The 27,294-nt window shown below is 32.7% G+C and overlaps 1 protein-coding gene across 1 annotated transcript; it reads right to left on the bottom strand.

The window, feature by feature from the left end:
* Window positions 1–3,826: 3,826 nt before the first annotated feature.
* LOC140446428 (uncharacterized) lies at window positions 3,827–4,387 on the bottom strand. The gene has a single exon (XM_072538978.1). It carries the CDS (start codon window positions 4,385–4,387, stop codon window positions 3,827–3,829), a length of 561 nt encoding a protein of 186 aa, XP_072395079.1.
* Window positions 4,388–27,294: the final 22,907 nt, after the last annotated feature.

The raw sequence follows: 27,294 nt of genomic DNA, 5'->3' as shown, positions 1-27,294 counted from the left end.
CTTGAAGTCGCCCAGAACACTGCCCTTCGCGTCATCACCGGTGCTCCAAAATCAACACCGATAACATCAATGGAAGCCCAGACCGGTATTGAACCAATACAATGCCGCAGAGAGCAACACGCGTTAACCTTCTGGGAAAGGCAAAGACGAATACTTCCACAAAAATGGGACGAATATAGACAAGCAGCCTCACGTCTTAAAACACAAACCACTCCGCTTACAGTAGCAAACCAAATCATGAAAAAATACCACATTGCCCTAAGGAAAGCCGCCCTAGAGACGATACACACCAAGTACCCAGCACATGAGTGGCTCCACATCTACTGCGATGGATCTTCGATGCCGGACTCGGGAAGAACAGGAGCAGGATATGTCTCAACGTTCTTCAAAGGCTCTATAGCTGTGGGTCCCCTCTCACCAACTACGACGGCGAAATTGCTGCTATACACGAAGCTGCAAACAATCTTGAGAATTTCCAACACCCCCAAAAGTTGCCTTCTTCATCGACTGCCAAGCCGCAATCCTCGCCCTGTCGACAAATCGATACACCGACTGTGCCAAAACAATATCTTGCCGCGTTCAACTATCGAACTTGATGGAAAAAGGGTGGCTGATTACTCTATAATGGATCCCTACTCATGTCGGTGTTGAAGGAAATGAAGCGGCAGATGAACTTGCAAAAGAAGGCACTACTCTTCCACAGCCCCCTAGCTTCCAATCGTACACATCAGCAAAGTCCACCATTAGAAGAGGAATCAAAGCGAAGATAAAAGAGCAGCAAATACAAGCCGGCGCTGGAAAATCTTGGGCCCACCTAATAGAGTCACCAATCCCTCGCAACTTGCCGAGTCCCATTAGTGTAGCCGTGTTCAGAACAACTACGGGGCATGACTACCTGGCCTCCCATCTACATCGCATAGGCGTCCGCGAAAATGACAACTGTCCACTATGTGATCAGCCCCAGATGAATGCTGCTCACCTTCCAGAGTGCCCATCCCTGAAAACATATACGCTCGTCTATACTGGTCAGCGCGCCACCAAATGGCTAATATGCCAAGGGTGGGCGTTGGCTAGTAAGTAAGTAAGTAAGTAAGTACGATGGAAATGAACTCGATTCTCGATATCTAGATAAGCTAGGGTTAAAAAAGAGGGATTATTGGCCGAAGAGTGCCACGCGCAAATGGTACTTAATTGGCGAGTCTGGTGTGGCCTTATTTCTATCTTTTCTGCTTTCTCTCGGCAGGAAAGATTATTTCATAGAAAACCAACATCTCTGCTTTTCTTAGGAAGTAGGCTGGGTGGATCGACAATAGAAACAAACTTCTTTGTTAAGAGGTAGGGTTTCTATTTAACAAATGAAAGATAATAAGAGCAAAGAACATATGGCGAGCTATTTCGTTGTTTAGAAAAGGCATGATAAATCGTTCGTTGCTTATGGGTTAATTTTAAGGCTTCTAGCCAAGTATATACCATAGGTGGTGTGAAAGTAATTTTCTAAGGTGAATATTTTAAGGAAATTTTAAATATGCTTCAAGATCTCGTTACAAAATATATTCCCATAATAATATATAAATAACAGTTCTTTAAGAATTAGCATATAAAACCATAATATAAAAGCTTCCTAGCTATTTTTACATAAAAATTCCATACTTTTGAAAGTTTTCTATAAAATTATCCAATATCCTATACTTCAAAGTTTACTTCAAAGTTTTATCACCTATGTTTAACTGCTAACAACTGCCATCGTAGCCATCTCCAAAAACTAGAAAATTCAAATTTACTGCTATCTTACTGACGATAATGGAGCATTGTAGGATTTTGTGAATTACTTCAACTATCATCAGCCTTAAATTATGGTTAGCTGGCGATGGGCCAGCTAGGGTGAGAAATATGCATGAACCGCTTAGAGTTTATAAGTTTTATACTCATAGTTTTGTATTAAAAAGCAGATTTGTTTGCTTTTAAAGACATTACTAAAACGGTTTTTGAAAAACCAAACCAAGTTTTTATATTATGTTTTATCAATTTTCTATTTTATTGAAAGAGGAAAAATTACTTTATGCGCTGTTTACGACAGGACTTTTGTAATATTTAAAAGCCTAATTGATAGACCCTCTTCCTATACATTTAAGTACCGTAATTTCGGGTGACTTTGACTCACTTTCGAAGTTTGAACGTAGATTTCAGTATTCTAAATCCTACATAAAAGTATGTTTCTTAATTTATTTGTATTTGAGTCTTTAACTACTATTTTACAAAAATTACACTAAAACACAACGAAGCGCTTACTTTATTACAAAAAAATAAAAATGTGGGGTGCAAAGTCACCCGCTGGTGTCGGGTGCCTTTGTCTCAAGCTACATTTTACATTAATTCTCTGTGATTATTAGTGTTTGTGCTTAAGTCACCCTACAAGATGAATAATAAATAAACATTTTATTAGTTAAAAAAATATTTATTTAAATTTCAAACAAAAAAAAACTAAAACTAAAATGAAACTCTACATAGGACCCTAGGTTTATAAAGAACATCATTTTTAAACAAAAAATGAACAATAAAACAATTTACAAGCTTGTTTTTAAATCTGGAAAGAAATATCGGTTATGTCCAAGTTCCAACGGCTCTGTGAAATAAATATTACCCAGGTGGTAGGTTTTTCTTCCGGGACTTCGGGCCATTGCCACAAACTTCTTTCACCAAGTACCATTACTTGCACCCAACCGTAACAGTTATTACTGCCTCTTACAAATCCATCGAATTTTCCTGGAAAGCTGTCGACGTAGTCGGATACAAGTACGAAGTCTCCAACTCCAATGGAAAGCTTTTCTAGATCAGCATTATTCCTGTAGCTCTTATTAGATGCAGAATTAGACGTAGTATCTGCAATGTGTACAAAATCTTGTATTTTATTTAAACGTTGTGTTTTTTTTACCGTCTTATATTTAGTCACTTTACTACAGCCAGCTGCAGCAATGGTCGCTTGTCCAGACATATCTTGATCTAGGCTACTGTCAAGTACAACTTCGTTATTAACGTCTCCGAGGACCTCATTTTGTTGGAGATTTTCTTTCTCTGTTTCGCAAATCTGATTATTGGCTTGATTATTCGCCTGTTCAGTTTTCTTTCCAATCTTACTTTTTGCTGTCATTCTAGTTTTTGTTTTTGATTTTCTTTTAGTGCCATTTTCTTTTACTGGCTTCTTCTTAGCAGCTACTCCCCTTTTTTCTGCAAGAAAATTTAAAACGGCGTCACTTACTCTCGAACGTACTTGCGTAGCATCAGTTTTTATGATTTGGATTTCTAGTTAGTACTTCTTCTGCGTTTAGGGGAAAAATGCCACAATTTCTAAATCCACTTTCCAATTTTTTTCCGCCATTTACACTAATTATGTCAACCAGTTTTTTTAATAGGGTGGGAAAGGTACTTTTTGGGATTAGGTTGGTGTTAACATTCAGTATTTTGTGTTCTACCAAAATATTTCGCCAGGCTATTTTCATCTGTCGAAAGTAGGCGACATCTAATGGCTGTGTTAGGTGCGTAGAATTGGCAGGAAGGCACACGAATTTAATATTTTTTGTTGCACAAAGCTGTAAAACTTTTATTGATATATGGGACGATAAATTGTCACCAATTAACACTTTACCGTACCGTGCTCCATTTGGATCATTTTTTACCCAAGTCCACCACATTTTATTCGATTTATATACGACATATGGAGGTAGCATTTTTATAGCCGCATTTCCACAAAACATTATTGATGTTGCCGATTTACTAAAATTCATCATTCTCTCAGGATATTTAGTTCCACGTTTTGTTAAAATTTTCTTTAAGTGTCGGGGTCGTCACTTAAATTTGTTTCATCATAGTTCCAAATGTTGTTAGCTGGGATATCGGCGAGTTCATTCTGCAATTGGTTAAAGTAGTCTTTTATAGTGATTTCACCGATTTCTGCTCGCGATCGTTTGATGTTGCTTGCAAAACGTTGCGTTAACAACAGATTTCGTTTAAGGAAAGCATTTAACCAGTCTTTTCCTGGCAAGTTATCTTTAAATTGCTTAATAGTTCGACCATCACGATCTAAATAATTTTTCACTAAATTTCGTAAATCTGTCTGATCCAATGCAAATCCGTATAAAGATAAGCTACAAATATGAGACGTGAAGGCGTCCTCTTCAGCTTTTGTAAAAATTGTTTGACTACCATATTGTTTTGTATGCCTATTTTTTAATCTATTTTTTAAAGTACTTACTGGCACTCCGAATTCTATTGCAGCTTTTCTTTGAGATATGACTCCATTTCTGATAGCTTCTAGAGCTCTTTCTACTGTGTCTGCCGTGTAATTTTCATAATTTCTGCTACCAGCAACACGTTTGTATTTGGAGGGCATCTAAAAGAGAAAAAAGGTGACCTATGTCGTAAGTGCTATAAGGTTAATAAACCCTGCAGAATCTGATAATCTACAAACTGGGCCAAAGTCACCCGAAAACCGTTAAATTCTGTACCACTTTGCAAATAACAATCGACTTTATTAGCATCTACGTTTAGACTGAAATACTGACGCCAGGCGGGTAAGAATTCACAGATATTCAATGCATTTGAAATGTGGTGCTACTGACGTATGTTGAGGGTCTCATATATACACCACACAAGTAACATAACTATTCTCCAGAGGCTAAGAAAAGAAAAAGAACAGAAAATTGGCTTACTTCGGCCACATCGTGCGTAATAATAAATACCGACTTCTACAGTTGATTCTACACATCAAGATTGACGGTAAGAGAGACCCTGGACGTAGACGTATATCCTGGCTGGCAAAATTTAGAAAGTCGATTGGTATTTCGAGCTGCTGTGAATAGAATAAGATGGGTCAACGTGGTCACCAAAATCTCTAGAAGATAGGCACATTTAGAAGAAGAATATACTTACTTATTAGGAACGACAACCAAACAGTGAGGTCAAAGGATTTTCGTTGCAAGTAAAACAGTTGCAAAACTTTAAGAAACAGTTGCAACTAAAACAATAAAATGTATCAGGATGTAGTAAATTAAGAGCAAAATATGTGGAACCTTGATAATTGCATTGAAAATTGATGCTACTGAATACTCTTGAATATTTTTTGTACTACGTTGTCCCTTGGTAAAGGTAATCGAATAGACTATTTTTGTGTTTTCATGCTAAGTGTCATTTTTTCAAGTATGTATGTTAAATGTTATTGTAAAATGTTTAAAGTTAATGCTTGTTTTTTTTGTTATTTCTATTTATTTTTTTTTTCTTTATTCATTTTTTTGTTTATTGTTTCATTTTCTTTGACTATTTTTTGATTATTTGCTTGTCTTTTTCTTTTAAACAAAAATTATAATATTAAACCATTAATGCTCAGCATTGCGTTTTCGCAACAGTTGATATAGCCCACTCTGGCGTCATCTTTCGGAAAATGACATGACTTATTTGGGCAGTGAAAGTTTAGGTTTATTTCACAACAGTTTCTTATATATGTTTTAATAGGAATTGGTCGCAAAACTTAGGTGTCTATTAACATATAGCATATTGAAAGTTGTAGGTTAATTTTCTGAACACGTGTTTTTAGTTAGTAATTTGTGTATGTAGTAAGTCATTTGTGTATGAATTAACTGGAAAAAAATATGGTTTTTGGTAGCAATTGTTAAATAATTGAAAAAGATATATCTATCAAGTAAGAGCTATTATTTTATCTGTGCTAGTTGGTACAACTGCCTAATTGTCAGTGTTGCGTTTTCGCAACACTGGTCACAAAGCATATTCTTAGTACATAAAATCATGTATGTTCTAGAAGATCGAATTAAAATGTCAAATTAACTTGGCTCGACCAGTTTCGGCCGTACTTGTAATAATAGTCGTCCTAAAAAATTTTTTTACGAATCAAGGGCACATAAAATTATGTCCGTGCTGAAAGAATCGAACCTTATGGCGACGGCTTCTAGTGCAGATGCTTTCCTAGCCCCTCCTGACTCCACTGAATTGACCGATGGAGATAGTGGAGACAAAGATTGTGGAGAAATATTCAATAACCTAAACAAAAATATGTTGGATGCGAAATCATAAGCTATAATTTATCAAGAAGAAGAAAGAAGAATCGACGAAGAAAATATAAATATATATGAAAAAGAGGCAGATCTTCAAAATGTGACACAAGTTCAGCAAGAAGAGATTGAGATGGAAACATATGTAGAAACACAAAACAAAGAAATTCAAGATATTCAAGTGGATTCAATCCACGGAAATGAATTCAGGTAGATTTACCAGATAAAAATTCACTTTTTGTTTGGATATTGAACATTAAAAAACGCAATGAAACACATACACTCCTTTATTTTATTCACGACCACTTCACAACTCCTTTACAGATCTTTAATTTTTTCCAATGAAGAGCTTTTAACAAATATTATAAAGGATACAGTTCGTTATGCTCTTCAAAAACGTACTACTTTAGAATTTGGAGTAGACAAGTTAAAAGCCTTTATAGGGAGTTTATTAGTGGGTACAGCACGAATTCAAGAATGTACTGGGAAGAATATATTGATATATTGATTTCAAGTAACATGCGTCGTAACTGATTTGACACCATTATAAGAATCATCCATTTTAACGATAACCTAAACATATATCGTTCAGGCAAAACATACAAAATTTCTCCGTACCTTGAAAGTCTTCGCAAATCATTTACTGAATACAGTGTATGGGAAACCGAATCTAGCGCGGAGGAGGCCATGATACCATACTATGGATTTCAATAGATCAAGAAGTTAAGAAAAATTAATGGATACAAAAAATAATTTGGCCTTGGGGGTGGAATAATATTGCAGTTTGCTTAACTTATTCCTAAAATTCAATGCGATAGGGTTATGTCTCATTGCTTATATGCTGATAATTACATCACTATGAAAATAATTAATTTTTTAACATTGAATGGAATAGGTTACGTAAGAATCAAACGATCAAATAGAAGTGAAAAGTGCCCATTCAGTGAAACATTTAAAAAATCCGTATGTGCAATTTACGACAATTGATACGATAAGAAAAATAAGGTGCTTTTATGTAAATAGAATGACAACAGCATAGTTACTTTAGCATCGAGTTACCATAAAATGACGCCAGTTTACCAAGCAAACAGATACTCCTTTGCCCAAAGCAAAAAATCAAAGTAACAGAACCAAATCTTATTCGGGCTTATAACGAAGATATGGGAGGAACTGATCGGATAGATCAAAATGTTGCTACTACAGAACAAATATAAGATCCAAGAAATGGTATTGGCCTTTATTTATCTGCTGTCTTGATGTCTCGATACAAAATGCTTGGTTAATTCACCGTAGAATAAGATGAAGATTATCCATGAACAACCCGAAATGGATTTGCTGCAGTTTTGTCGAAATATAGCCAAAGCCTTGTTGACGATGTTCGAAACTTCTTCAAGAAGACGTGGTCCATTTCAATCTTCCATAAACAACATTACACAAGATTTTCGATTCGACAACATCGGCCATTTTATTTCTACTCAAGAAAAATGAACCCGATGCCTTTTTTATCATTCAATAACCAATAAAAAAGATATTAAATGTAGGGTTGCCTTACATGAAAAATGTTTTATTCAATTTCATAGTAATACGCAATAATTTTTTCATATTATTTTAATGTCAGTTTATTAAAAACTCGTTTATATGATTTAATAAACCATTCCAAACAACGTATTTTTAAAAAAAAAATTTTACATCCTAACTGCAGTGTGTTGCGTTTTCGCAACAGCCAATTATCAAAAAAAATTACGTTGTTCATTTTTTAAACATATATTTTTGTTAATTTTGTGACTTTTATAGCATATATTTTTCAGAATTTTAAGCATAAATATTTCTGGCGTGAATGGGTTAATAAAAGGCGCAGATTGTTGACAAACATGTTTCTCTTGGTAATGTTAAAAGTTTATTTCTTACTGACTCAATCCACTTTTTATTTAATTAATGTCAAATGTAATGCAAAATATTTAATGAAAAATATTCTGGTAAAAAAAGTGTTTTTTGGTGAGAAAATTTTTTATTTTACTTCGTCTTTATTTTTCTTCCAAGTTTTTTCTGAAGCACAAATTGGTTCTTTTTATCTAGAATGTTCTGAGGTTAAATTTTATTTTTATTTATTCTTTTAGATTTCTTACTTAACAAAACAATAGAATATTTTCCCTTCAGTTGATAAGTTTGTCTCCTAGTCCCTTGAAAACAAAATCCTGCAAACATTACACTTGTATTTTAAAAAGCTCCTTCCACTAATATTCAAAAGTGTCAGGTTTTTGTATACTCGCAAAGAGGCCGAATTTCAAACGATTAAAAAGTGTAAGATAGTATCATGGTGTCGTGTCTGAAAGACATCACCTGAAGTATAATACGTATGTGATGAGGGAGTTGGGAAACCGCTGTGAATAATTAATCTCCAGGGTGAAATAAGCGTGCACTGAGAGACCGGTGACGCATCTTCAGAGGCGACGTTGGGGAATTATCCCGGTTCAAATAAGGTTAAGTGTGAGAATTGCGTGAATCCTAATAGACTTCCTCTTTTTTCAGACACGTGTTAGATGGTTCAATATACTCCGAGCAGTAACTCTGCTGTAAAGCTTCTTTCTTGTGACCGTATATCAAAAAATTATCGGAAAGGGCGAAAGAATTTTTAATACTCGTTTGTTTATAAATTGCAAACTCAACGTAATTGCCTAAATATATATATATATATATATATATATATATATATATATATATATATATATATATATATATTTTGTTATGATATGTAAAATCGAGAAAAATATTGGTTTGTTTAAAAATATTTCAAAATTCAATAACATTAAAATAATTCAGATAAGTAGGATAATATCCAACAAACATTTCGAAGAAGGAGAGTTATTAATTTCTTGAATTACCTGTACTAAACAAAATATAAGCTTTGCATAAATTATTTCTTTGTTATACTTGAGTGACCCGCATAATTTTAAGTGAAAACAAAAAGACAATTGAACGGGGTTTTCCAAAATACATTAATGCAGTGATTAGAGACAAATAGAAGAGATTTTAGAAAGTGGTTTTTGTTAGTTTTAAGAATTATAGAAAATATTATTTGTAAATAAGTTTTAGGAAATTTTATAATTATAGGTAAAAATTTGTTTGTTATCGAAATGAAAAAATGGGGGAATCGTGACGAGTTTTGATTGGCGGAGATTGAAAAAGGTTGGATAAGTATGTAGGAAAAAGTTTAGCGAGATTGAGGAGAGAGAAAAGATAGGATCAGTTGGTTTCCAAGTCTGTAAGAGGAACGGGGATTGTTTCTCTGGCGGTTCCTGAAATGTAGCAAGCAGTAGTGTTGAATGTTAGTGAGTTTTTGTGGAGTTAGTGTATCTGACAGTAGCTGAAGCAGCAAAATATTGTAAGTCATATTTCTCTACTTATATTCCAAGAGTCACTGTTCAGGCCAACGAGAGATTCAGTTTATCGTAAAGAGAAGATATTCCAAGAGTCATTTTTCACTCGGGCCAACGAGAGATTCAGTTTATCGAGAGGAGAAAGGCTATCATAATTTGAATGATTTGTGCTTTTGAAGGAGATCATTAAGGACGATATACTTGCAACAATCTGTGTAAGATTGCTGATTACATAGGGAGCGGTTGAGAGGAGATAATATAGTCTACAAGGAACAAGGATTTGGACCACTCATCATCAGAGAGAGATATTTTGTTTTCTGCAGTTTTTTTCTTTTATTGATAACACAATTTTTACACTTAATTTAGAAAGGATATAAATATTTTGATTAGGAGAGTTAGAATAGTTCGGAATTTTGAGATTTCAATTAATATTGTTTGTACCATTAAATTTGATTGTTCACGTACGTAGAACAAAATTTTTGAGAATCATTATATGAGATTTGTTTATTGAAAACTTTTGAGTGTGAATTATTTCATTATTTTTATTTCAATATATAGTGTTAGATCATATGTGTTTTTTATTATTCCGGTATTCTCTGGACCTTACCTTTCACATGTAATAGCATAGATATTGAAGCACGAATTTAACCCTGAGATAAAAGAATTAAAAATTGTGATAGAGTCATAATCATATCATTTAAATAATTTTAATAAATCAAAAAAAATTAATTAGCTAATTATTGCTTGGCGCACCAAGACTTTAAATATCACAATAATATATATATTGTTATGATGTGTTTTTTGTTTGAATGATGAGCAATGAGTATTTTTAATAATATAATATATAGGGTTTTTATCGCGGTTCTCAAAGAATTAGCTTGTAAGTACTTTTTTAAATTATCTTTATTATAACTATTATGAAACACACATATATATCTAACCTAGCCAATGTAAATTTAAAATAAACTATCTTTAAATTGATGTTCTTATAAAACTAATTAAATTCTATAGACAATGTTAAATTTAAACAAACTATCTTCAAAATTGAAATTGTTATAACACTAACTAAATTATATTAACAAAATTTTGTACCTTTCTTTCACTGAATGCCTAAATGAACTGTTTTCCACTATATATATTCTAATCACCACTGAAAGTCTTCGTACTTCGGTTATCCTTGTTTTTGTGAAATTTCTTTTTCCAATTATCAGCTTCTACCAATTTAAGATATATTTTTCTTCACCAGCATTTATATACCACCAGCAAACACCATTTATATTTATTCTTCTTTTCAATATACCAATATCCAATTATTATAAGTTGATTTATAATCATAATATAATTTTAATTCCTTCCAATGTCCATCCAATATTCTTCTAATATACTTTTATAATCTTCAATAATTATTTGTGTATAATTATAAATGTGCATTAAATATATGCATAATTTTTAATCTTCATTTAACTCACTATATTAAACAATTGGACTATTTGTACTTGATTCACTGACTCCAACTAACTTTTATATTTCTTCCTAAACTTTTCTGACTGACTTGAAAATTCTGAACAATTTACTACACTAACTAAATGTGTCTACTAACTTTCATAATGAACTGGCCTGACTTCTGACTAAAAACTCCATCTTGAATCCAAATCACGGGTATTTATATCTTTTTGGATATTCCAGAATCATCTGGTAAGAAGCCATGTTCGATCTCGTTCTATTTCTTCGATATGGATGTTCTCGAAAAAATATCTGTTCCATCCACCGACATAATCATTATTCCAGAATGTTCGACCGTAAACAATGGTCACACTCTGCACTCTGGAGAATTCGTTAATGTTCCATTGATAATTTTGTTGACATTTAGGCTTTTCAGATCAGAATAAACATTCAAATTAGTAACTAACACTCTAATTTAATAAAATACACAATTCAAACAATATATTATTATAACCCCACTTATATTCGTAAAAATTCTTAAACGTCACTTCAGAGTAAGTATATCTGTCACTCACATATGTATAGTTGGTTGCCTATGCACATGGCTCACTTAAATATTTTTACAACATTAAAATACAACTTTTTACAATTACTATATGCTAATTTCTTAAAATGCCCTCACATAAATATATTTTTATAAAATTCTCTAGTATATAACTTATTTAAAATAATCAAATACTTTTTTATATCTAATATTATGTAGTATATAACTTATAAATTATTTTCTATAAACCCCAATCGTCACAATATATATATATATATATATATATATATATATATATATATATATATATATATATATATATATATATATTTTACTATCAGAGAGAGGTCTCTGGACTTCTTGTTACTTCGTATAGATGTCGCTGCTAGCGTACCTGGCTGTTATTTTGGTTATAATAACCAAATACTAGACTGCATTTCATTTCAGTTGAACTTCCACAAATGCTCCTGATGATGAATTGAATAACTCGAAACACGTGTAGAGCAATAGTGGAGTTCCGATTGAAATGAAATGCAATCTTTTACTTTCATATATATATATATATATATATATATATATATATATATATATATATATATATATATATATATATATATATATATCCAGTTTTAATGCTAACCTATGTTTTATTTGTCTCTACCAAAAGTTAAGAATCTAATTTTATTTAAAAAATATATGTACAATATATCCAACTTTGTGGCCAGATCTACTCATACCTTTGTATGTATTATATGTGAGGGACATATTCTTTACTTGCTAGAATATAGAAAATCTTTTAAAGTATCGTATTAAAGAAAATAAAATTCTTAGAATGTCAACCGTTTTATCAATATCACTTTATTTGGTTTTCCAGTTGAAAGGGAAGAAAACCTAATAAATTGATGGCAATTTTCTCGATAAAACTCGGATGGAAAAATAAAATGCAAGCACAGCGTTTTATTGTAGTCTTTATCCAAAAATAATGAGGTATTGATTATTGTTCTTAACGTGGTCGTTGAATTGAATGGGAAGTAAATAGGACAAAAGCTTAACTACCCTTCTCTATTGCTGAAATATGATATATTTTTATAAACACAATTTTTTCAAAACTGATATATCAATATGTATATGCCCTATTAAAACAAATTTATTTAAAGAGGTTTAATGCGGAAAACGAAACCTAATATAGCTTATGAACTTGTTATATTGTAGAAAAGCAACAAGCTATTTTTTCTGAAATCAGGTTTTACCAATTGTATGTATGTATTAGTAAATAATACATTAAAATGAATCAAAAACTTCTTCTTCATGTGCTTTCTCCCCATCAATTGTTGGCGACTATCAACTGAAATTCTATTGTATCTTGTGGTAATCATATAATTGTGCTGGACGCCCTGATGTCAAACCATTAGCGTAAAGTTCGTAGCCAAGAAGGTTGATATTATAAATGTTTTTCTTCAATTCAATAATAAATTTATTTCACCTTATGTTGATTGTTAGGGTCATATTCTTCGCTTATTTCTATTATTTTTGTTAACAGCTCGGTAATATTCTCGTTTTAAAGCGCCTCTTTATTATGTCTTCCTAGTATAGATTGAATAGTGTCGGTTATCGAATGAAACCTTGCGTGACCCCTCTTTGTATATTTATTTCTTCCTTCTTCAATATGTGTTGTAGCTTCAAATACCATATTTCTTAGTATATTCCTTTCGAAGATGAGCAGACGATTTGAATTTGTTTTTGGAGATGGTTCATGTTCAGTACCCAAATGTCCGTATACATAACACGCTCAATAAATAAATGACCAAACAGCTGCACCACAACTGACTTATCACACGAGGAAATTTATTATGCAACTATATTGTTCCTCAGTTATCAGGTATATTACCATTGTGCCCATAGAATGCATAAAATTTGGGAGAAAGATTCGCCAAAGCGATACTATTAGAATTTTAATTTAATAAATAAATAAAACCACAAACGTTTTTAGATGAGTATTTAGATGAGCAACAACATTGCGCTTAAAGTTAACGACAACATTTGCACACAATGCACATGAACATAAAGTTAAAAGAGTTTATCAAACATATTACTTATAATATAAAAATGTTTCTGAACCTTACAGTTTAAATATTAATAGTAAATTTACAAATTTCCATAGATACCTTAGAAGACTGGCGAACTATGTGTGATATAACCTAGGCACGGTATGGGCGTACATCCGTGCTTAACAGCACTTCATTCTAACATTGGAAAGAAAAACAAGGAAATAAATGGATGGCTTAGGTGACGACTTTAAAATGGGGGACACAAAGTCTACAAATTAAAATATAAAGCCACTGAGCAGAGAGGTGCCCGATTTTGTCTTTGCATTAAATAACTCTTGTTGACCTTAACGTATAACTTAACCTTAACAGCACTCTTAAGTCAGTTTCGGTATACGTCACAAAGTTTAGTTTAACCTTTATACAGGGTGTTTCAAAAAGGTATGTCATAAATTAAATCACGCATTCAGGGGACACAAATAAATTACCTTAGTACAAAAGTGTACACAAAAAAGTTACAGCCCTTTGAAGTTACAACATAAAAATTGTTTTTTTTTGCATTATCTCCTAAACTACTTGACATTTTGTAATAAAAATCAACAAATTACTTTCTTGTTCTGAGAGCATTTTTTATAAAAAATAAACAGCAAAATATAAATGCACAGAAAAATTTTAAGGGGGGTGTCCATCTCTAAATCCCCCCAAACTTTTGAGTACGTTTGAAAGAAATGAATTTTGTGGCATCATTAGTTTAACACATTATTTTTAAAAAATTTTTGCTTTTTATCACTTTTTTCAAAAAACAGTTTTTATTGAGTTACAGCCCTTTCCATTAACCATTAAAAATTACGTGCAACTAAATAAATGGCTTAAATTAATTAACAATTAGATACAATTAGGTAATTAAGTACAAAAAATGTCTATAAAATAATAATAAATGTTCAAAATGACCCCCATTTTCTGCAATACACATTCGGTATCGTTTTAATAAGGAAAACCGAATGCGCTGAAAAATCATATTTTTCTGACGAAATTGATTTGCAGCTTCAATTATTCTATCCCTCAATTGTTGTTCGTGGTCTATTGTTACAGAATATACTTTCTCTTTTATAGACCCCCAAAAGCAAAAGTCCATGGGGTTAAAACCTGGACTTCTGGGTGGCCAAGAAATAGGTACGACCCCTTCCAATCCACCGAGCAGGATATTGCCTGCAAAGGTATTCCCGAACTTCATTACTATAATGCGCTGGAATGTCATCTTGTAGAAACCACATATTTTGCCTTATTGCAATATTCACACCTGCTTTATTGATTTCGAAAAGGCCTTTGACAAAGTACAACATGAACCACTAAGACAAATTCTAATAAAGAAAAATATAGACAGCCGAGATATTCGAATTATATGCAACCTATATTGGAATCAAACAGCAAATGTGAAGGTTGAGGGTAGGCTAACAGAAGAAATTCAAATCCGTCGAGGAGTCCGGCAGGGATGCATCTTGTCGCCACTTTTATTTAATCTGTATAGTGAAGCTATTTGTGAACAAGCACTCGAGGAAGAAGATCTTGGTCTGATAATAAATGGTGAGACGATCAACAATATAAGGTATGCTGACGATACGGTTCTCCTAACGGGAACGCTAGTAGAACTACAACATCTCGTTCAAAGTCTCAATATATACTGTAACAGTGACGGCTTGAAAATTAATTTGAAAAAAACTAAATTTATGGTAATCCCGAAATCAAAGAACATCAGAGCTAATCTTGTAATAGACAATACAACGATTGAGCGTGTGTCCTGTTATAAATATCTAGGTGCTTGGATCACAGACGATACTGATCAAACAAAAGAGATTAGATGTAGAATAGAAATCGCTAGATCAGTCTTTAATAGAATGCGCAAACTCTTTTGCAATCGTGATATCAATATAAAGTTACGAATACGAATGCTGCGGTGTTATGTCTTTTCTACCCTGTTGAATGGAGTAGAGGCTTGGACACTAAAACAGTTGACCACAAAAAACATCGAAGCTTTCGAGATGTGGTGCTATAGGCGCATTCTTAGAATATCATGGATGGACCGCGTCACTAACACGCAAGTACTCCAAACTTTAGACAAAAGATGCGAAATTCTAAATGAGATAAAAACTAGAAAGATGGAATACTTGGGGCACATTGTGAGAGGTGAAAAGTACGAACTTTTAAGAAATATCATGCAGGGCAAAATTAAGGGCAAAAGAAGTGTGGGAAGAAGAAAAATATCGTGGCTTCGTAATCTACGTGAATGGTTCGGGTGTAGTTCGATTGAACTTTTTAGGCGCGCTGCTAACAAAGTCGCAGTGGCCATGATGATTTCCAATCTCCGCTAGGAGTGGCACGAGAAGAAGAAGAATATTCACTTCTTTCAAATACTCTTGTAAATCGTTTGCCAAGAACTGCAAATAATTATCACCATTTAAATTGTTGGGAAGAAATGCTGGGCCTATTAGATTGTTATCCACAATTCCTGCTCAAACATTAACTTTGAAAGTCCTTTGGTGATGAGTCGTTTTTTTGGCGTTAGGATTCTCGTCGGCCCAAATGTGCTCGTTATGATGGTTTGTGATTTCATTTCTACTGAAGGTAGCTTCGTCTGTAAATAAAATATTTCTAATAAAATTAACATTTCGAGTGTTTTCCATTAACAACAAATCGCAAAATCCAATCCTATTAGGATAATCTTCAACCAATAACTCTTGATCCGTTGTTAAGTGATAGGGTTTAAGCAGCTGATCCTTTAAACGCCTCTAAACCCCTACGTGAGTTAAGCAGCTGTTACCCTTGTGCTTGTTCCAGGGACTTCTTCAATGATTTCTAAAATGTCTTCATCAGTTGCATCCATTATTGGACGACCACTATTGCCAGCAACTTGCGGTTGGAATGTACCCGTTTCCCGTAAACGACGATCAATGGTCAGAAATAATCATCTATCGGGTGTATTTCGATTGGGGTATTTTACTACATAACGCCTTGCGGCTGCTGCACTATTTCCTTGTCATTCACCTACGGTATTCCCGATAGTTTATTAAAATCATAATTTAATCTGATCCAACTTACATAAAGTTAAATGCATATCTGCCATTTCCTGAAATGTGTAGGCCATTGTAATATCAAAATTTTAATATTAATCTTATTCACATTATAAATGATAGCTTCAAATTATTGACTATTATTGATGGATCTGTTTGTAATTGTTGTATCCGTAGTAGAAACTAATTGTAATTTTATGACCAACTAGGAAAAAACTAGTTTTTCGAAAAAGTGATATAAAATGAATGAATAGATAAAAAAGTTTTAAAAATAATGTGTTAAAATAATGATGCTACAAAATTCATTTGATTTGAACGTACTCAACAGTTTGGGGGGATTTAGGGCTGCACACCCACTCTTAAAATTTTTCTGTGTGCTTAGATTTTATTGTTCCTTTTGTATGAAAAATGTTTTCAGAACAAGAAAATAACGTGTCCATTCTTGTTACAAAATGTCAAGTAGTTTAGGAGATAATGCAAAAAAACAATTTTTATTTTGTAACTTCAAAGGGCTGTACCCTTTTTTGTGCACACTTCTGTACTAAGGTAAGTTGGATTCAATAAATTTATTTTTGTCTCCGGAATGCGTGATTTAATTTATGACATAACTTTTTGAAACACCCTGTATACAAGAGTTCCGGATATATCAGTCCCAAAAATATGGTCCGTTGGACTGCTGAGTCTATGCGCGAGTATAACATATTTGTCGAGGTCTCGAGGATTTGTGTTACTGAAATATGTACAATAAGTTATACAAATGATATAGAACAGATGAATTACAAAAAAGGAAATAATAAATGTCTTCTTTGTTTTCCGTACGTTATTTATTATTATAAGTTGTACAACTTAGTTATTTTTATAATAACAGGTTTATAACAGATATTTTAACGTTTCTTTCAAACCTAAATTCTCATTACCCATAGTCCGAATATTTGTCTGATTATTTGTATCTGCCTCTATATTGCACCTGCACTCTAGTCATTATTTTTGTTGGATAATTTTATTTTCCAGTTATTTCAGTTTCTTCTAATACCGTTAATTATTAATATTAATAAGTTGAAATGATCTAAATGTTCTAAAATCGTATCGTAATCTACAAATTAAATATATTTTTGGTTTAATATTCATGTTGTTTACACAAGTCTACTAGGAAATTCCAATCACTTTCATAAATAGGGAACCAACCCGCATATTAATCAATATAATCAGCTAGAAACTATTGTTGTTAACCCTAAAGAGTCGACCAATAGCCCAGGAGCTTCCAATTTATTTTCAATTAAAACTAATTGGAACAGACATTCGTATTCCACAATCAATGCAATCTTTTCTCTTGCCCTCAGATGAGAGCCGTAAAATTCGCATTCACCCGCCCTTTTTACTTATAGTGCAGTGAAAAATAAGATGTAAGATTCTTATCGAGTTAAATAGAATATAAGCTTTGAAAGTTTTACTCGTTAGAGGTCCTTATTGCATACTGTGGTATATTTTTTTATTATAATTGCCAAATAGCCGGTACGTTTCGACCCGTTCAGTCTTTTCTCAAGTCTCCCTGATGATAGATAAATACTAAGGGGATTGAAACATAACCATCTACATATAATTATTTTCCAAGTTGAATTTGCAGTTAAAGTTGAATGCAGATACAATTTGTAAGAGTTGTTTGTGGAGTAAATAACCAATTAATTCGGCGATTGAATTGACAAACCATGCTTTCACAGATAATTGGGACATAACAAGAGAATCATAATTATGCAGTTTTCTTTATTTGTTATATTTTTTGCCTAATCTCTCTCTAGTTTTCGATTATGTTTTTAACAAAGTAATTACTATTTAAATGGGAATAAGCCACAATTAAAGGTTAAAGTACGTTTATTAAAAAATAAATAAAATAAAATCAAGGAAATATTCTTAAGAATACTTAGATTTTGGGTTTACCTTTACTAAAACAAATAAAGAAGAAAGGACTCTGGGTATCCTTTTCTCAAAAATTTTAGCAGCCGATATCATGAAACCTAATAAACTTAAAAGACATTTGGAAAATGCTTCATAGTGAGTACATTAACAAACACCGAGAACTCTTCAAATTAAGACATGAAGTAGCCATTTCTCTTAAAGAAGAAAATAGACCGAAAGCCGAGATGTATCGAGATCATTTATTGTTGATGAAATTGAGCTACTTGGTTGACATATTCAAGAAACTAAATATTTTAAACCTTCATCTTCAAGGAGTAAACCTTAAAGTCGAAAAAAGTAGTACAGACATATGTCGTATTCTCAGACTTTGGTTTAGGACCTTCTTCTTCTTGATGTGCCTATCCGTTACGAATGTTGGCGTTCATCATGGCAATCTTTATCTTATCTGTAGCAGCGCGGAGAAGCTGCGCAGATGTTGTATTAAACCAGATTCAGAGGTTCTTTAACCTAGGTGTTCTTCTTCTTTTTGGACTTCGTTTTCCAAATATTTTTCCTTGCAGGACCGCTTAAAGGAGAGCATATCTGGATTCGTTTCGCATAATATGTCCGAAGAATTGTAACTTTCGAGATTTGATGGTGGTTAGTACCTCTCGGTTCTTATTCATTCTTCTGAGGACCTCCTTATTTGTGACTCGGTCAGTCCACGGGATTCTAAGTATTTTCCGATATAGCCACATCTCAAATGTTTCCAGTTTTCTGCACATATCTTCGTTCAAGGTCCACGATTCAACACCATAAAAAAGGACAGAGATGACGTAGCATCGCAGCATTTTTACTTTTGTATCAAGAGAGAGGTTGTGACTCTTGAAGAAGGTCCACATCCAATTGAAGGTGGATCTAGCTTCTCCGATATGCGCTCTAATCTCCTAGTTGTTGCTTCATTCTTCATTTATTATGGTGCCTAGAGAGTTGTAGTACATCAATCTTTCTACAGGGGATTGGTTGACGTAGAGTTGACCTTCTATTATCCTTTTCTTGCTAATTATCATAAGCTTTGTCTTTATAACGTTTATATTGAGTCCATATTGTTGACTGTAATACGTGATTTTGGTATCGTCTGCATATTTAATGTTGTTTAGCCTGTAACAATTTGGTAGAATACCTTTTTCAGTTTCGTGCAAAGCTTTGATAAATATTCTTTCAGAGTACAGATTGAAAATTAGAGTAGACAAAATACAGCTTTGCCTTTTTGGAGTATTGTTACTGATGAATGTATTATGCCGTATGCATTCATATTGTCTGATATTAAAATTTAAAAATATATTGTATAGAAAAAAGATTTGTTAATATTTTCGGTAAAAATTTGAAGTAGCTTTTAAGTTAAGTTACATTAGAGAAAACCCCAATTGGCCTGTACTATAAAACTCGCCACCCACCCTATTATTTATGTCACTTCGTTTCCGTTATTCATTGCGCTTCCCTTGTAGTTATTAGAACGTCCCCAATACTCATTGTCTTGCTTGACACTTACACAAAAGCGTCTTTAGCGATTGTTCACTTTTCGAAACCGTCGATTCGATGCAGTCATAAGGACAAGCCGTTGATTGGTTATCACACAGATTCGCACAACCGAATGGAATCGCCACGGAATTGAATGATAAAGCTACTTTTTGTAAGAGATGTAACTTTTTATACTGCCATGTGCTTGTTAGTTTTGTGTAGATACAACGAAAATATGGAAGCGGTGGTGAAATAAAAGCTACCAGTCAGTAAAAATCGTAACAAAGGACTATTCAATACTGTCGGTAACAAATGGACGCATGTATTTGTCATATCTATTGTTAAAATCCGATAAGGATGTACTAAAAATCTATATGAAGTGATAAATTATATAAACAATTTTCAAGTTAATTGCATTGTTTATTAATCATTTTTTAATGAAGTTTTACTTTCAGAGATTATCATAATAAAATTATATGCGCACAATAATAAGTTATGTTACTCAACAAATTAAGGATCATAGGTTGGTATCTTTTACAGGAGGTCAAAAAGGCAAAACTTATTTGAATAATATATCAATATTAAAGAAGAAAATAAATAGAAAAAAATACTACTATTCTAAGTCAATAACATATCGAGAATACATCCTTTATGTTTTAAAATAGACACATAAATATAAAACTAGAGTTTGATATTAATATTAAGAGTAAACTAAATCTGGTACGAGGTACGATGGTATGAGAGCTTGACATTGGAGTCCCCAGGCTTAGTTGTAAGAATGAACAAGACTTAGTCCTAAATTAAAAAAATCATTTTATATACAAATATCATCAACCCAATTTGAGTTAATGCAATTAAAATTAGGGGTTGTACTAGCAAAATGTCATAATTTGGGTATCCAATGCAACGTTAAGAGTTTGAAAAAATTATTTTTCACATAAACAAGTAATAGGTATTACAAGAAAGTATCGAAGAAAAAAGTAGAAAAGAAGTAAAGGAAAAAACTCCAGATTAACATACATAACTAAGACAACCATCAAACTGTATGACAAGTTAGTAAATCATAATAATAATCCACTTCTTGGATGAGACGTCAATAAAGAACTGAAGAGACGTACAGACCTATGATGGTAACAAGAAGGAACTTTCATCACATTAGCCTGCTTAATTATATGTTTCGATGGCTAATAAATGGAATAATTTTGGAAAATCATTTTAAATTTAATTCTGGACAATTAATAGAAGTCTTCCTTCATTTTAAATATATCAACATTCATTCGTCAGGCATATTAAAAATTTCGTAAATTCGAGAATCAATTTATCAAACTTCTATGTTATTTTTCTCATCTCTACTGGTTTTCCGATATTTTTTAATTTTTGTGCTTGTGGTTTTTATCCGTTTACCCATTTTTTCCATTTTGTAGATTTCTGTTCCTCTTCTTTCTTGAGTTTGGAAAAACAATTTGTTTTTTCTTCATACACATTACACATGCCCCTCAGTATTTTGGTTGTCGATCCAGCTCTTTCGGGGACCTTCGACACTTCGATGTCCTGCTGGTGATTTATCCCGAGAAATTATAAACACTCTTTTCTTCTTCCATTCTAATAAACTGTCAATTCCATAACGACAAGACAGTAATAAGAGGATAGGAAATCTAAAGAGTAATTTTGACGGAACCGGAGTCCCGATAAAGGACACAGAATTTTGGGCCAATTTAGCTCCCTGCCTCTGTTAAAAAAAAAACCATGCGCACAGTACCAAAATGTGCCTCCATTTTGTCGATTTGTCCGCTTTTATTTATATCTTTTATAATCTTTTAAATACACTCCACTTAAAGTTTTAACCAATTTTTTGATTATTGGTATCTGTATTTTTTTTCTGGGTGCGGCAAACTTTTAATGATTTTGATTTCTTTATCGGTAACGGCGAAATATCCTGCACTATAATAGTATTTAGGAAAGTTTATACTGCTCTCTTTGTTCGTTCTGCCAATGGAATAGTATATTTTTAGAAGAGGATGCTTCTTGTTGGGACTCATGGATAGAGTTTGATGTACTGTCAAACATCATTGAAGCTGCAAAATCAGTTTCTTTAAAAACATTTTTATCTAAAGGCTAAATGCCACTAGCACGAAAAGCGTTCTGACCTTTTCTTTCTGTTGCAGCAAGTCCATAAGCCTCTCCATTATTCCAGAAACCTGAAACATTGATACAGTTCGACCCACGTTATTCCGCAATCATTTTTGAATGTATTATCCAAAAACATTTTGAGAGGCTCTAAAGAATTCAACATCCAACGGTTGAAGACTGTGTGTGGTTGACTTGATAACTGCAATAAACTAATTCCATTATCCCTGGAAATTTGTAGAGCTTTTACGTTTTTACTATGGGTGCTGTGACCGCCAAACAATAAAAAACAGGGGCTTAGGGCTTGGCTTACTTGTATTAATGAAATTATTAAGCCATGTCACAAAAAGATCGCTACTTATATATTCAGTATCGCTAATAGTGACAATGCTGCCAGGCGGAGCGCTTAACAAAAGTTCCTCTGGAAAAAGTTTCTTTCTAAAAATTATCAATGATGGTTCAAACTGCCCTGCTGTATTATCACAATACATCACAGTAGTATTTAATCCCTCTCTTAATGTTTTCTCTTCTTAGCTAATATTTTCTGACATTGCCGTTGTATGGTTGAGCAGCCTGTCTCATCGACGTTGAATATGTTTATGGCGCTCAATTTTTATTTTTCACAAATTCTTTGTAATAGTTTATAGAATTTATCAATTCGTGCTTTGTTAAATCCTGGAGCCCTTGCCATTATGTAACGATATTTCTTTCATGTCTTGACATGAAGCCATAAACCCACTTTTTGCCTGCCAACGTTTATCTGTGTGGAAATTATGTTTCATATTGTTTTTTGTTGTCAATTTAAATACCAGTTTACGGACATCTCGTATGCAAATTCCAAACATTCGCTCTTTGAAAACCAAAATGTGCTTAGCCAATTCTGCTTCAACTTTTTCATTAAATACAGTAAACCTGCCTATTTTTTTAATTGCAATATTTGCCCGTTTGTTTTTCTCTGTGAGATGTCTTTTTAGTGTAGTTTTGGTACTTTAAACAACCTTGCACATTCATTAGGCCGATAAGAGCTATTACGAAAAGAGGAGATAGCACTGGTTAAATCTTCTGTGCTCCACTTGCCGTATTTACCACGTAATGATATTTTGAAATAAAAAATAAATCGATCAAGAACTAAATGGGATTGGCTTAATTTATAATACGGTTACCTAAATTGGACCGGTCCAATTTAGGAAACCTTGTTCTAAAGCTAAACAATATCAAATTTTATCCACAACGGGTTTTATCAATTTGGAGGTTAGAATTGAATATTGAGAAATAGATATGTTATAAATGTTATGATTAATTAGTTAAACGGTAAGTAATAGTAACTTTGCATCGGAAGTTAAATATTCACGAAAACACTAATCTTTTCTTAACCGTTGTTTAGAGCTACACACGTGTTGAAGATTTGTCGGGATGTAAATCTATATAGTTGGTATTAGCGGAGAGCACCACTTGTTGTCGGTACGCTGAAATATGCAAAGGTCCAGTTTAGGGGCCGGTCCAATATGGGCGAACCTACCCTACTTTTTTTCTGACCCCCTAAAATAGTTTAAAAATAGTATGGATCTTTTACCAATAAGTTCAAATAGTTACTTCGTTTCCCTAGTTTCTCTTTTGATTACAAATATTTTATCAATATAAATCTACTGTCTAAATATGTACCTAGGTATTTGATTCTTGTATTAGAATTGATTTTTTATAATTTTTTTATAAAAAAGCAGTTTGGTTGGTTTATAATCAAAACCTATACAAACACAAATCAAATATAATTCTATTAATATATATTTAACAGCTGTCATTGCTTCTGTCAAAGTTGTCGTTATAAATATTTTATTTTAAATTTGTATCAAAATTATAACGCAAAATGAGCAGTGATGATAATAGTAAATCTATGGGGCATATATCAAAATGTAAAATAGTTCAGAAAACCAAGCAAGAAATTTTGAAAACAAACCAAAAAAACAGAAAAGAACAGTTTTTAGCGAAACATGAAGAATGTGTATCAAATACTATTAATAAACAAAAGGAAAAATGTGACCAAATTTCGAAGTCTTCTTGCAAAAACGACCATATGGAAATTATGCAAAAAAAGAAAAAGATTTGTACAATTGTATCTAAGAAATTTCCCGTAAGGCCACCGCAACTTCCAGACGTAAAAACATACGATAACCTGCTTGGATTTATTGAATTTCCAAATTTAGGTCCGAAGCATGCGAAAATTTTGGCTAGTTTTATGCCTAGCATTAGCTTATTCACATTGGCTGCTACTCTTTGCACCGTGTATGTTTGCGAATGGAAAGATGTTTTGCAGTTTTTACCCTATTATAGCGGAAAATATAAAACAGATGAAAATTAAATTAATAAATTACTTGAAAATAAATATGGTGTAATGCGGTGAGACTATTCTGGTATTTTGGTTTAATATACATATGAACTGCTAACTGCAAAAAGGGGACAGCATAAAAGTAAATTCTACAGCAGAAGGTGAAAAATTAATAATTATGTAACCAAATCACTTAGAATCGGGAAACTTGGTATACATGTTCAATATAACTTTACATAATATAATGATGTAAATAAGTGGTAAATAATTTTAATTATACTTGTATAATATTCACATTTTAATGTTGTGTAGTCCCCTTTTTGCAGTTAACTGTAATTCAAATAAAAATTATGAGCAATAATTCAATAATATAAACACTACTTGCCAGAAAACACTTTATTTGCCATTATAAACAAGTAATATAATGTACCAGTTCTATAAGTAAAAAACTAGGAGTAGAAAATAGTCGATAGTATTAATTGTAGACTTGGTGGACAGTAGGCCATTCTGTTATTTCCCTCCAAAATGGGATATTGTCATCGTCGATTCATTTTTCTAATTTCTTCCACCTTGGATGCCATTAATGGGCGTTTTTCAGGGTAAGCTTCGGTTATTTTCCGAAGGTTAAACTTCTCAGATATTATCTCATTAATGAACTCACTACATGTGAGGATGCCAGGTTCCGCTCTATCGCATTTCATGTGATGTTAAGTTGTACTTTGAAATCTGATTTTTCTTTGATTGGAAACGTTTGTTATACAGGATGAGTTACTAAGATAGGATTTTTATAATAACGTGGCCACCAATTACCGAAGTCGAGAAAAGCATCGTGTCTCAGCAGGTGTACTCGAAATTTTGACGGGTTTTTGGAAGCACCCATTATCACATTAAGAATTTCTTTTATCAGATACAGCCTGTCAATTTTCTTTAGTTTCATCTTGATCACTGCAAAATCTAGATCACACGGCATGTATAAATGGCCTCTAATCGGATAGAGCAATTCAACACTGTCAAATTTACCTAGTTCAACAAGTGTCACGATAAACCTTACAATAGGATGATTTTTATTTTCACCAGCGCAGGTTTCAGCAAAAATTTTCATTTTTTTTACGTAAGGGTCATATAAAATATGTCTCAATATAATTACTCAAATGATTTAAAACCACGTTGGGGTCTTTGCCACCCTCTCCTTCGTGGTAAACATAGCAGGCCATCTAGCGGCAGTTGTTTAGTCTTTATCCTCTCGTTCTGCTCTGAGGTAATTATAAAATTTTTTGCTCCTTTGCTTATGAACTAGCAACTCAGCAACAGCCACTCTTTTTGCGTTGTCATTTAAAAATTTGTTTTTGATTTTTACTCCTAACTCTTCACAAATTACACATGAGTCCTGCTGAAGTTGGCCGAATTTGAGTTCAAATTTTTTTTTAAATATCTTTAAAAAGATTTGTAACTAATTTTATGATCAGCGTGTTTAACTTTGTACATGTCGTACATTTTCTGCACATTAAGTGTGGAATCAAGATATTGCATTTTGTGAGAAGTATAATGAGCTGTTTTAGAGGGGTACGAAGCAATGTGTTTATGTACTTCCGAAAGTATTTCAGTTGGTATTTTATTATAACTGCTACTTTTCCCGCGTTGATCACGAGAAGTTTGCTGTTTATGAAGCAGATTAGATAACCGCTCACATATTTTCTTTGTGATTCCAAAGCTCGCCAAAGATCCTTTTTTACAAATAGCAACTCTACTGCCATTGAGAAGTAAATTGTATGTCACTGTCTTGGATTTAAACTTTTTGTTTTTATCAGCTGGTAAACGCAGCTTAGAGACAGCACAATTCATAAGGCCTTGCAAGAAAACATCCTCTTCATCTTTATTGGATAAGTTGTGGAGAGAAGCGTGGTGTTTTCATCGGCATTCCAATGAGACAAATACTTCAACTTGAATCTGAAAAAAAAATGAGGCAGATATTAAAACAACTAAAAATATTTGACAGATTAACATAACTTAAATATTCTTAGTAAATTGTGTTAGTATGTCAGCTAAATGATTATTAAATTAAGTTACAAAATAAAAGCACCAACATTGGAGTACAAATTTTCACGTCTGAATCGGAATCAATAGAAGGATATAACAGTTATTTCAGTATCTGTACTTCATCAGCCGTTCAAACTGGTTCCGATTTAAACCAAAAAGTCTAACTAATGTCTTTGTTTAGAATTTTGTCAAACAAAATATCCTTTTAGTAAAAGCAATATTGTTTTTGTATGTGTTGCGGCATACGCTGTTTACTGACGATGTTTTTGACAAACCATATAATGGGATAGTTAAATTATTAGTTTATTAACTTAAAAAAGGACTTTACTTGTAAAATTATGTTGCTCAAAACTGGTTTGTCTCAGTATTTCTCATTTCATTTAGCAAGATGTCAAAATTTTGTAGTATTATTTCGCATATTTATTCGAAAACAAAAACAAAATTAAGACAATGAACAGTAATATACATTCTAATAAAACCCCTCCTTAAAAGAAAAGTTTAAAATATGAACCTAAATTTGTAAATTTGTGGTTACACGACGACAAATTCAGAGGTTGGCTAAAGAAGGGTGCAAAAAGGTAATACGAAAATGTGGAATTCATGAGGAACTGCATCATAAAAGTTCTTAAAAACACCTCAACTGTAAAAAATTAGTAAAACAACCAACATTAACAATGATGCTTCATTTGACTTCGAAATCACTAAATCACTACGCTGCATCCAAAATATGCAGCGACAAAATATGAATTGTTTTATTGCTGAGCATAACCTCACTTTCAATATCGCGTCCCATTTCATAAAATTATTACGCAGTGTTTTTAGAACCAGCATTGTAGATGAGCTATGGATATATAGAA

The sequence above is a fragment of the Diabrotica undecimpunctata genome, chromosome 7 (genome assembly GCF_040954645.1).
Source record: "Diabrotica undecimpunctata isolate CICGRU chromosome 7, icDiaUnde3, whole genome shotgun sequence".
NCBI lineage: Eukaryota > Metazoa > Arthropoda > Insecta > Coleoptera > Chrysomelidae > Diabrotica > Diabrotica undecimpunctata.
Note: the sequence above shows the minus strand (reverse complement) of the source record. Positions and strands in the feature narration are given on the sequence as shown.